Source organism: Sminthopsis crassicaudata, chromosome 1, assembly GCF_048593235.1.
Source record: "Sminthopsis crassicaudata isolate SCR6 chromosome 1, ASM4859323v1, whole genome shotgun sequence".
NCBI lineage: Eukaryota > Metazoa > Chordata > Mammalia > Dasyuromorphia > Dasyuridae > Sminthopsis > Sminthopsis crassicaudata.
The window spans coordinates 54,828,862-54,841,611 of record NC_133617.1 but is presented as its reverse complement, the minus strand read 5'-3'; the positions used below and the strand labels follow the sequence as shown (position 1 = coordinate 54,841,611).

The window sequence follows — 12,750 nt, the reverse complement described above, 5'->3', positions numbered from 1 at the left end:
CAGGAAAGTAAGGGCAAGATGCCTCCTGCTCTGTTGCCCTAATTCCTTCTGACAAACTCCTAAAGCCTACCTGTCCTCAAGCAGTTTAGTCAAAGGAACTGGGGATATCTACCCTGGAGAAGTAAGACTCAACTTGGCAATATCTTTAAATATTTGAAGAGATATAATGTATCACACAAATTAGACTTGGAAAAGTGGAACCAGGTTTCAGTTTAACATAAGGAAAACCATTTTTACAAATAGTTGTCCAAATATAGTGTTCCATTCTGGATGATAGCAAAGTATCTATCATTGAAGAGAAGACCTGATAGCCATTTGTTAGGGTCACTGTGTACAGGATATGTGTTCCAGCATAGGAATTGGACTATAAAACTTCTGAGTTTCCTCCCACATTTCCCATAATTCCGTGATTCTTCATGCTGAGTATTACATATATTTTCTCCATGTGCACAATAAAGGGGTTTAACTCTAAATTTCTATGATTTTAGAAATTCTGGTTTATATTAAAATGCCAGACAATACAACAAACACTTATTGAGTGCCTTCCGTGTGCTCTGCATTAGAAAACAGCAACTTTGAAGAAGATTCTCAACCCTCTGAGAGCTCACAGTTTAGAGGACATTAGAGAACTGGAGTAGGAATTACAGGAAGTTTTGGTTCAAGAGATCAAGAGGACCCAGTTTCTCCTGTGTGCCAAGCAGAAGTCAACTGTATCATGTTTATAAATTCCTACTCTTTGTGTTTATATGTCTTTATTACAGTATAAAGTATAAGAAACTATATTCCAGGACCAGAGGCAGAAAATGAATACCAAAGAAAGATTGTAAGATGGTAGAATTTAGAATAAAAGGGTCCTTAGTGACTCTCTAGTCCAAGTCCCTTATTTCCAGAAATGAAGGGGCCTGTCTAGGGTCCTACAGGACCCTAGTGAGTGAATAAAAGTTCATCTTACTTGCTATTAGGGAATATCCTATTCTGGCTGGGAAGTAATGGGAATAATCTTTTCTGTGTAAAAAAGCATTTTCAAAATACTTTTAGTTTTTCCTTCTGCCAGTTCTGCTAAAGTTTCAAAATACATAAATGCCAAAAATCTTCAACAACTTGAGAAAAAAGTTCCTAAGAAAATAGCAGATGGTGTCACTGATAGCAGGACTACACAGTGGCCCTAGAAACAAACTAGCCTGTTCTCTTCCCATTCCTGTTGATCCTGAGACTTCTAGCTCAGTGCTGAACACACAGTACCCTATCCGAAGAATTCAAAATTTTCCATAAGAAATCACTAGTTTTTTTCTTGTAGAATCAATTCACCCAGGGAAAGATCAATGAGCTTGGCAAACTACTAGCAAAGGGATTCCTCTTCCCACCCTTCACAGGCCAAGGGGTAGAATCAAACTGGAATCAGAGACCATGAGGATTAAGGTACTCCAGCAGCAGCAGAAGTGGAGTTTTTATGGGATTGTCTCCCCAGATTTTAATCTCAATTCATGCAGCAACCAGATAAACCTGCTTGACTTGTTTCAAACTGGACTGAAATTAGATGCAATTAAAAGCAAAGAAGGCACTGCCCAGACATTCCTATCAGATGTGCCTAGATTGTAGCTTTGATGCCAACATCACTGAAATCATTTTCATGAAACTGAAAAGGCAAGGTTTTTAATAGGGTTTTTAATAACAGTGAAACCCAAGTGGCTCCCAGCCTCATCGGCTCATCACCTCTAGGGAGGTTCAGATGAGGCAGTGAGTCTGGGAGCGCCTAAGGACAAAGCACAGATGAGGTCTGAAGCCTGTATAGGAGACAGAGGGCAGTAGGGTCCTAAGGACAACTAGCTTCCCAAAATCAATAGCTAGCCTTGTGAGAGAGAGAGAGAGAGAGAGAGTGTGTGTGTGTGTGTGTGTGTGTGTGTGTGTGTGTGTGAGAGAGAGAGTGAGAGAGAGAGAGAGAGAGAGAGAGAGAGAGAGAGAGAGAGAGAGACAGACAGACAGACAGACAGACAGACAGAGAGAGGCAGAGAGAGGGAAGGGAAAATCTGGACTTACTGATCTTCATTTCGGAAAATTCCCCAAATTATACTGACTGTGATACAAAACACTGCCAGGATCAACATCCGAACTCGTGGGCGCTTGTGAAAATAAGGTAAATTATTATCTGGAACCCTGGAAAGGAAATCATACCAGAAAGAATATAATAACCAAAATGAATCATAGGGAATGGGGTCAAATTACATCTTAATTATCATGGAGTTTTGCTGACATTATGAGTTGAGACCTATCCTCTCCAAGTACCTTTCTCAATGATTCCTATTCTTAAATCCTGCTGTGTTTGGAGGCTAGCTATCTCTACCCTCTGCCACTTATGTGATTGTGTGATTTTGGATGTGATTACTTTAACTATCTCAAGAGTTTTCACACAGAAGTGAGATAACATTTATTCTGTTTACCTTCAGAAGAAAAATGAGAAGCAGTATGAAGTTAAAGAGAGCTATTTTTCAGCTCAATGTGATAACTTTCTAATAATCAAAAATGCCCAACAAAGAAACAGGCTGTCTTGGTAATCCTCTTCCACGTGGGTAGGTAGTGAGCTCCTTGTCACTAAAAGAATTTGCAAAGGCTGGACGATCCATTTGACAAGTTACTATAAGAGATTCTTCCATTAGGTGACTTCTAATGTCTCTTTTCAACTCGAAAGTTCTTGTGTTCTATGACTACATTATTCTCAAAATGCTTTGTGTGCTAGTTTTATTTTTCCCAACTAGAGTTCTTTCTCCTTCTATTCTTTTTCTTATGAATGTATGGCAGACAGAATTGGCTCACTATTCAGTAGGGCTCAATCTAGAAGTTCATCTCTTGGGCCCACCTCCACATCAACTAATAAATGCTCACTTAGTACCTACTATATATGGTAGGCAGGCACTACAAGAGATACAAGGAATGTATTTAAAACACTGTCCCTATCCTTATGGAGCTTACCATTTAATTGGAGAAATAAAAGATTTACACATGAAATAATACAATAAATTCTAAGAGCTGAATGAATGACAGGCAAACTAAGCAAGCAGAGAGTTTCATGGCAAACTCAGAAAGTAAAAGGCTGACTTGGTTGAAGTGGAGGATTCTGATATGGGAAAAATAACTGTAGCAAATAAAGCTGGAAAGCTAAATTGCAGATAGATTAGGAAGTGCCTTGCTTGACAACAAGTTTGGACTTATTCCTATAGAAGTAGTATATCAAACCCATTTTGGGGAATGGGGGCTTACTACTTTGGAGACAGTTAAATTTTCTTACCTGCATTTTCCAAATGGGAGTCTTTTTATACAGGGAGAAAGACAGCTATAGAGGCTAGTGGATGATGCCAGGCAGAATACAGTTATTATCACATATACTGAAAGAGAGAAAAATAGGCACATGTAGCCACTCTAAAAAACATGTATCTAGAAAAGGAATTATACTATTAGCATTATAAGCACAGGCTAATCTACTGATCAGTTTCATTTCTTTTTTTTAAAAATGTATTTTTAAAAATATATTTTTATTTTTCATTAAATATTTCTCAATCACATGTAAAAAGTTTTATTATTATTTTTTTAAACTTGAGTTATAATCCTTCCCTCCCCCTACCTCTTGGGAAGGCAAGCAATATCAATTATACATGTAAAGTCATACAAAACTTATTTCCACATCAAGATGCTGGGAAAAAATAAACAAACAAACAAAAACCAAGAAGAAATAAAGTAAAAATATGTCTCAATATATTTATCAGTTCTCTGTTTGGAGGTGGATACAATTATTATCATGGATCCTGAGGAACTGTCTGATCAGTTTCATATCAAAGGACAACCCAGCCACCCCAAGATGACATACATAATGGGAAGTGTTTTATTTATTCATTTTTATATAATTAATTTGTAGCTCCATCATAGGCTAGCTAATGAAAACCAGAGATTTTATCTATTTGAATAGTTTATCCTGATTCAGGAGAGGGAAGGAGACAGAAGAACACTGGTGAAGCAACATTTATTCAGGGCTCTGATTCATCTACTATATTTTGTATTACTAGGTGGTCTTAGTTCAAGGTGTCCAACATAAGGATAGGAAGGTAGGAAGGTTTAATATGATCACACCTTTTTGGGGAAATGGCAGTGGGAAAAGGTGCTACTCTCTTCAAGATGCTGACAAGATATCTTAAGATCTAACTTGGAGGCTTAAATGGCTAAAAGAAACAAGGATAGTCACTGGATACATACCCAGGTGATCATAGAAGTAATACAATAAGACCAACATGGAACAGCACATCACCACAAACACCCCAATCATTATGGGAGTTACATCCACTGTCTCATCATCATGTTTTTCTGCCCCATCATCACGCTTGTGTTTCATGGACCTCCTAAAAAAAGAGAGTTCATACTCAATCAAGTATGGCCTGATTTAAAAAGCCCTGGATTCAGAATCAGCTCAAAAGCCAGCATGGACAACATCAAGCTGTGTAAACCTTGGGCAAATGCATCACTATATGGAGGTTATTTCATTTGCAAAACTGGAGAAATAATATTCATATTATATACACAAGGTTGCTATGAGAAAAAAAATCCCTGGGAATGGTAAACTTCTAGTGTATACACTATTCAAAAGCTTCATAACTTTAGCAGAAGAAATGCCATGAGCAGGGGGAAATTAACATGGAGGGGAAAATTTTTCATAGCTTCAGTTATGAAAACTATTAGTTTTCCTTTCCCTGACTCAAAGAAGAGAATACTCCAGGATAGCCAATATGTACTTACTACCGGATAAACTGTCCTTCCATCATCAAGACAGAGTCTATACCAACATGAAAGGATTCCTAACAGGAAGCTCCTTCAAAGAGACATTAAGAACCTCCAAGAAGGAAGAGGAATTGGAGACTTCAGAAGTGAAATTAATCTATTAGTACTTAACTAGCATTGTGCTAAGCACTAGTGATACAAAGGCAAAAATGAAACAATCCTTGCCCTCAGGGAGCTTATATTCTAACAGGAGATACAAAATGTCTAACATAGCAAAATGAATATAAGGTAGTTCTGGGAGGGAAAACACTAGCAAATTGATCTGAATCTTGAAGGATAAGTCTTGAAAAGTTTTGAGTCTTTTCAGGATGATAGGGCTGTATTACACAAAGAAAAAGTACAACTGTATGATTAGAGCTCATATGTAGATTCCGAGTTCTTCCTAAAGAGTTGGAATTCATAAAGAAGTTGCTTGTCTTCCCAAGAATGATATAACAGAAAAAAAGAAGTTATCATAAGGGCATTAAAGGGCACAAGTGGAAAGAATCTATCTATGAAGATGAATTCTTGGGCAAGACACCATAGACCATAGAGACCATAGGTTATATTTCCCCTATTGTTATTCACTGAAGGCAAAGGAAGCAGAAAGGAAAATTTAATTCAGGAAGCAAATAAATAGTGAAGATGGTAATATCTGAGAAGGTGATTTGTAATTCTGTATCCTGGCTTACAATATAGGTTTGACAAATTCCTGGTCAGAAGACAGAATTGTAGGCGTTAAAAAAAAAAAAAAAAAAAAAAAGATGAAAATAATATATTTGTCCAGTGTCTTAAAAATCTAATCAAATATCCTGAGCTAAAAAGGTTTGAGATAGACAGAGAGAGAGAGAGAGAGAGAGTGAGAGTGAGTGTGTGTGTGTGCGCGTGCGCAATGGGATAGGGCAGAGAAGATTGCTTATGTATATATAAGTTAAGTATAATAAGGAGTGGCCACAAAGAAGCCGTGAGGGACCCAAAAATTCACAACAAAATACAAGAAAAGTAGTAAGTAGTAAAACACCTATGAAACCCATGACTGGCTCTGGATGCAATGTACCTTATGCAAAAGAACCAAGAAAGGGAAGTCTGTGAGAGGAAAGGTTAAAGAAGGAGAGTAGTACTGTGTGTATGTATGTGTATATTTTTTACTTTTTTCTTTTGTGAGGCAATGAGATTAAGTGGTTAGCCCAGGGTCACACAGCTAGTTAAGTTGCAAGCATTGAAGCTGCATCTGAACTCAGGTCTTCTGGACATCTGGGCCAGTGCTCTATCCACTGTGTCATCTAGCTGCCCCATTAGTACTGTATATTAAAAAGAGAGGAAAGTATGATGAAAAATATTTGGTTTAAGATAATAGATAGAAATAGAGAGATAGAAGGTATTTTTATCACTGGAGTATTAGGTCACTCAGATAGAAAGAACAGTTAAGAAATTTGGGAAATCGATCACAAGCCTGATACAGAAGCATGCAATAGTGATGGGGGATGTCAATTATCCAGCTATCCAGCAGAGTTCCTGACAATAGCACAGCAACTAATAAATTCATGATCTGCTTAAGTGATAGTTTCATCCTTCAAAAAGTAGAATAAACAAAAATGAGAATTATTCTAGATCTAATTCTCACTAACATGGAAAAACTAGTTGTTCGAATGGAAAAATTGGAACCCTGGAAAAGTGACCACTACAACTTAGGTTTAAGCTAAAGGAGGATAAGAAATCTAGACACAGTATAACATGCACTTTTAATTTTTGTGAAAGCAGTCTTCAAGGAATGAAGAAAGATAGGATACCACTCAGTAAGTAAAATACTTTCAAAAGAAATGACATGTGACATCTTGCCAACAAACTTAAAATGTAAAAGGAAATATATAGAAGCTCAAACTAACTCCAAGAAGCAGAAAATTAATATAACAAAAGTTTGGCATAGATTTAAGGAATAATAAATAAATAAGGAATAATAAAGCTTTAAATAAGCTAAGCCTGGCAATTAACAATATAAAATGCACTCAGATACTAAAAAAAAAAAAAAAAAAAATCAACTACATGCATTTTTACAGACAAAATAACAGAAAGTCAGAGAGAACTTACTTGCCTGAGGTTGCACAGTTAAAGCATTAAGAGTTAGTATTCAAACCTAGCTCTTCTAGGGGTTTGCTTGCCTTATTCCATTATGCCATACTATTCCAGGCTTTAAAAACATAAAAAATGAACATTATTATGGCACTTCACTCTCTCAAAAAGAAACACAAGCCTTGGGTTTAGTAGTTTCATTATCATTACCCAAGCCCACACAAATTAACTTTGGATCCAAACTTCGAGATACTTCCTTATTTTACAGATGAAAAAACTGAAGTCTACAGAGGTGGAATGACTTTCTCAAGATCACACGGCAGGATCTGAGCCTAGGGTTCTTTAAGCTTCTTCCTCTTAGTTTCAAGAGCAGGATTGGTATAGATCCAGGTTACTAGAAGTTGCTTATATTCAGCAAAATTTGAGTTAAGTGCAAGGCAGATTAACTTTTGGATAAATGAAATATTCTTCTGAAGCTCCCAGTCTCCCTCAGCCAGAGAGAGTAGAGAATATTCTGATTTCTTCAGGTTTTGCCTGAAAAAATATCTATAAAAACATGGCTGTTACAACTGGCTCACGAATTCTAGGACCAGTAAGAGCTGGGCCTCCCCAGGAACAGGCCGTCTACATATTCAGAATACTCACTTCTTCACATCCTGGCTTCCTGCCCAGTAGCCTCCAACTGCAACTGTCCCCACAGCCATGATGAAGATGATGACCATGTTGTAATCAAGGACAGGCTCCTTAGGGGCGTACATTGCCACTCTCACTGAATGACCAAAAGTCTGTCTCAGAGAAGACATTAGAGTTCAATGTCAATGTGAATTTTCTCCTCATGTCCTAAATGAACTTATCCTTCAGTTTATTAACCTGCTTGCAAAGGAGGCACCTAAAGTACCTTGTTTTCAACAATAACAAAATTTTTTTTCAAATTTTATTTGTTTAGAACATTCCTTTATTTTTAAAATTTTGAATTCCAAATTCTCTCCCTTTCCCTCCCTCTCATCTCCCCACCGCCACACACACACTGAAAAGGCAAGCAAAATGAGATCAATTATACATGGGAAATCATGCAAAATATATTTCTATAATGCAAGAAAAAGAAAGTAAGAAAATTATACTTCAAAATTCACTCAAGGTTCATCAATTCTCCTTTTGGAGATAGACAGAATTTTTCATCATTAATTCCTTTGGAATTGTCATAGATCATTATTTTGACCACTGTAGCCAAGTCTTTCACAACTCATTACAACACTGCTGTTACTGCCACAATGATTTCAAAAGGCAGTGAAATCTTGAAGATTAAACTATCACCTTTTTTCTTTTGGATTAGGGAACTCAAAAAAATAGATCCTATTTTCTGCCTGAAAGGCCTCCAGATTATTTCTCAGAATGGCAGAAATCTTTCCAGCTCCTGAAACAAATTCTTAAGTTATAGATGAGAGCAAGGACTTATTGAAGAACTTAGATTTCACTGTTGCTTTGATTCTTTTCTCTAAACAGCTGCATTTCAGAATAGAAAATAATGTGGAGTAGAACACTGAGGTAGTCTTGGGTGGCCGCAATGTCTGTAGTCTAGCATTTCAATAGCTTTGCTGCAGCAATGATGTCAGTACATGCTTCTGAGTAAGCCTTTTACTTTTAACACATTAGGAGCCAACCAGCTGGACTGAAAGCAATGAGAAACTGTTGCTCTGCATGACTTTATTTTCTGAGGATACTCACATCCCTACTTTAAACACTTCTGTACTTCTCTATACAGAGAATTTCAAGACAACCTGGATAGAAACATAAGGATCCCGATGCTGAATGCCTACCTTGCAAATGTCAAGCATGTCTCTATAGCTGAGGAGGGCCACAGGAATACCAATCTCATCATACTGAGTCTTGTTGCCTCCTGGAGGGACCTGGGTACCAAAAAACAACAACAACAACAACAACAAAAAAAAACACACAGAGAAATTACTCTGGCCATCTCTTTCCCAATCATACCAACTGTCTTGGAAAAAGTTTTGCCATGGGACCCAAATGCTCTGGATAGTACCTGCCTTTCCCAGATCACTTCTCCAGAAAGCTTCAGCTACTATGCTTCACTTCACTTCTGGCTCTGGCCAGCCTCATCAACTCTCCTGTGCATACTCTTTCCTTTCTCTATTATGCATCCCATTCTCTTTTCCAGGTCTAGAAACATACACCATGAACAAAGCAACTGAACCACTCATCCTGAAAAGAGGGAAAGGGACAATAATCTCTCCTTGGCCAGCACTCCTCAATCTGTGTGTTGTCCTCCCTTTTATATATTAAGTTCTGGAAGTCAGGGATGACCTTTACCTTGGATTTTTAAGCCCAATGCTTGGTGCATAGTAAAGATTTTTCAATACAAGTTTTTCCATCCATTCATAAAACTGAATTCTTTTGTTTTGTGTGCAAATATCAAAAATGTTAAGCAGCACTGACAAGGGAAATAATATAGACATTAAAGAACCCAGAGTTCTTGTGTAGTCTGGACAGAAGAAAGCAGGCTGCCTTGCAATCAGCCCTACATGTTCTCCCCTTATTTGCTCAGAGCAGTTTCTGCCCTAGATAATTACAGTATCCAACATAGATATACCCAAGCATCTTCCTGGCAACAACTCCTTCTCTAAGGTGTATGGAGACTATGGATGCCCCTTAGGAAAGTTGTGGAGAATGGTTGGTCCAATCATCTGCTACCCCTGTCTATCCTAGGGCCCTTCCCAAAGGATCTTTTTCCTAACTCATTCACTGCTAGTCAAGCCTCAATGAGGCTGATAATGATGCAAAAGATTCAGTCCCTTCCCTTCTACATTGAAGTAGGCTCTTCTAAAGGGACACTCAGAAGCCTAAAAGTTTTCCAACAGCCAAAGCTAATGACGGAATTTCAGATGCTATGAAAAGCAATGATAGAAACACTTCTGGCCAAAGTAACTCTATTCATTATCAGCATGTGACAGATTACCCATTCCACTAATTTGAGAAGAATCCTTGTTCTTTAACAGTATTTCTATGATAGTAGTTAACCTACCTCAGTGAAGGAAAACTGCTAATTAGACATTCTAAACCAAGGATCTTTAACCTTTTTTTGCATCACTGAACCCTTTTGCAGTCTAGTGAAACCTAAGGTCACTTTTTTCAGAATAATGTTCTTAACACATAAAATAAAACACATGGGAATACACAAAGGAACCAAATTATGTCAAAAATTATGCAATTTGTTTTTCCCTTTCAAATTCCTCCTGAAATCTATCCACAAATCCCCATGAAGTTCAGTTTGGGAATTTTTGCTCTAAGCAGATTTATCTGACCAAGAATAAAAAGTTTAATCAAATTGTGAAAAACTAAGGAACGAATAACTTCAGAGAAAAAGTTCTTCCCCCCATATCAACAGTTTAAATAAATGACAACAATTTTTTAGCATTTTAGCATTATATTAGTAAGGAAATTTTTCATACCAGTTTTTCTTTGCTAACTACTAGCAGCCCTCTTGCCCCATTCATCTGGGCCAGTTTCACTTTCTCATAGAAGGTGCAGTTTCCACGCAACACCATAGGGATTCGGTTGTTAAATCCCCCATGGGGAACATCAGATTGAGAACATAAGACAGATGATGTTTGATTTTGAAGCTGTAACAAAGACTGAAAAGAAAAAGGTGTTAATGAGTCTGTTTCTGTAACATAGCCAAAACCACAAAATAAAAATTTATATTGGAAATGGCTGACCTATAGTTTCCTGAAATAAATAAACTCCTTTATACCTTTTTCTCATTAAGGGGAAAGGAATTCTCTAAAAGAGGGGACAGAGATTGTATCATAATGATCTAGATCTACTTATGTTTAGCACTGTGCTTTGTATATAATAGACACTTAAAAGTTTGCTCAATGAATTAAAGAATCATTTTAGCTTCATTCCCAATTTTAAATTATTTGTATAAGCTTCTGTCTCTATCTGGAGATTCAACTCAACAAACATATATTAAGTATCCACTGTAAGCAAGGTTCCTGGGCTGGAAACCTGGAATCTGAAAATGAAAAATGATACAACCCTGCCTTCAAGGGACTTAACATCTAGTAGGAAGACAGAAATACAACTAGAATGTGCTAAATGCTGTATTGCATATGAGATTCAAAGAGTGAGGGGTATTATTTTTAGATAAAGGGTGGGATAAGCAGGGAAGTTCCATGGAAGAAATATTACTGAGACCTGGTCTTGAAAGAAAGGAAGAATATCATCAGATGGAAATTGGCAAAAGGTGAAGACAGAATTGGAATAATAAGCTGTTCTGAGCATGGAAGATATAACGACAGAGCACTGTTAATGAACAGTAAGCAAACTACTTTGGCTTAAATATAAAATGCATGAAGGAAACTAGCAAGACCAGGAATGGAGGGATTGGAACAGCGTATCTTTTTTTGCATTTCAATCAGTAAGCAATGGCGAGTCATTGATGGTACAGTCAACAGTGTAAAGGAGAAATCAAAAAGGGGAAACGGGAAGCAATGAAGCAACTTGTGGCACTGCAAATGAGAAATAATGAGAGCATAAATTAAAGTTAAGGTAGAAGGAGTAAAAAGGAGATGGATGCAAAAGATATCACAGCAGGAAAATGTTCTGGATTTGATAATTAATTGGAAAAGGGGATGCAAGAACTGCCTCATTCCACTGAAACCAATATTATGCCTCTGATTCTATTTCAGTGTCTACCACCTCTTGGGATAATGAATGCAGTATTTACTACCTACTGTGTTAAGAAGGATTTATTTTTATTCAGCATAAACTTTTATTTCTTTCAAACTTCATAAAGATAATCTTTAGTTTGCGGGAGAAGGGAAGCAGAAGCAAGGAGGGAAAAACAGAAACTAAAACAGAAATGTCAAGCTGTAAAAGCATCTAGACAAACAACCCCATTTAACGAGAAGAACTTGAGACCCTCAAAGGGGAAGTCATATCACAGTGGGCTTGGAGTACAGTCACAATCAAAGTTGGGCTCCCAACTCTGAACCATGAATGCATACCACTCCAACCTCTTTCAAGAGCTGTTAAGAGCATACTAATGGTCTCTAGGAAGTGAGTCACAAGTTACCCACTATGTAGAATATCACTCCCAAATTATCAACCCCATGTAAAGACATCTATAGGACTACCACTCAACTTGTCTGGTTTGGCTAAAATGAAAAATGCATTAAAGCAGGGCGAGAATGGGAATGAGAGGATAAAACTAGGCCAGAAATATGTTAAGAATTTATATTTTACTACTAGTAAAATACTGAAGACTTAAGCAAGGAAGTAATGAGATCATTTGTAGTCCTTCTTTCTACTCTACACAGTCACTTCCAATTTAGTTTTCTCATTATCTATTATAATAGTTTCTTAACTCACCTCCCTATCTTCTTTCTCTATTCTTTCCACCTTCTGGATATTAAGCATGATATAAAAAAAGTTAAGGGTCTTGGAGTTGAAAAAAATTTCTAGATACAGTTTCTGGCTTTGTCACTCAATGGCCGAGTTAGACACACTGTGAGACCACTGTATTCCCTGTACCAAGGTAGGTCTTCTACCTACTCTTAAAACACAACTACTAAGCAGACTTAGTGAGGGTGCAAGGTGACCGGGACAAAATTACAGTAGCCTAGATCCTCTTTTAACTACTATCCAATCCCTCCAACTCCAACCCTCCTGCATATTTACATTTACAACCATTCAATGACAGAGTTCAACTGAGATGACAGACAAAACAAATAGCATAAACAAATAGCATGTGGTGATATGAGCCTGTGCCAGAATGGAAATATCAGAGAAAAATGAGAGCTTCCAAAAGATGCTGCAAAGGTAAAATGAACAGGCAACAAATTGGAAATGGGGGGA

At 37.2% G+C, this 12,750-nt stretch overlaps 1 protein-coding gene across 7 annotated transcripts in view; it reads right to left on the bottom strand.

Moving 5' to 3' along the window:
* SPPL2B (signal peptide peptidase like 2B) overlaps positions 1-12,750 on the bottom strand; it is a 46,763-nt gene that overhangs the window by 17,436 nt on the left and 16,577 nt on the right. For all 7 annotated transcript variants that reach the window (XM_074304130.1, XM_074304172.1, XM_074304123.1 and 4 more), the window contains exons 3-8: positions 10,341-10,523; positions 8,688-8,777; positions 7,516-7,655; positions 4,243-4,385; positions 3,284-3,380; positions 2,038-2,154 (exon numbers count right to left, since the gene is read on the bottom strand). In XM_074304130.1, the coding sequence (XP_074160231.1) occupies positions 2,038-2,154; positions 3,284-3,380; positions 4,243-4,385; positions 7,516-7,655; positions 8,688-8,777; positions 10,341-10,523 (770 nt within the window). The remainder of the gene's footprint in view (positions 1-2,037; positions 2,155-3,283; positions 3,381-4,242; positions 4,386-7,515; positions 7,656-8,687; positions 8,778-10,340; positions 10,524-12,750) is intronic.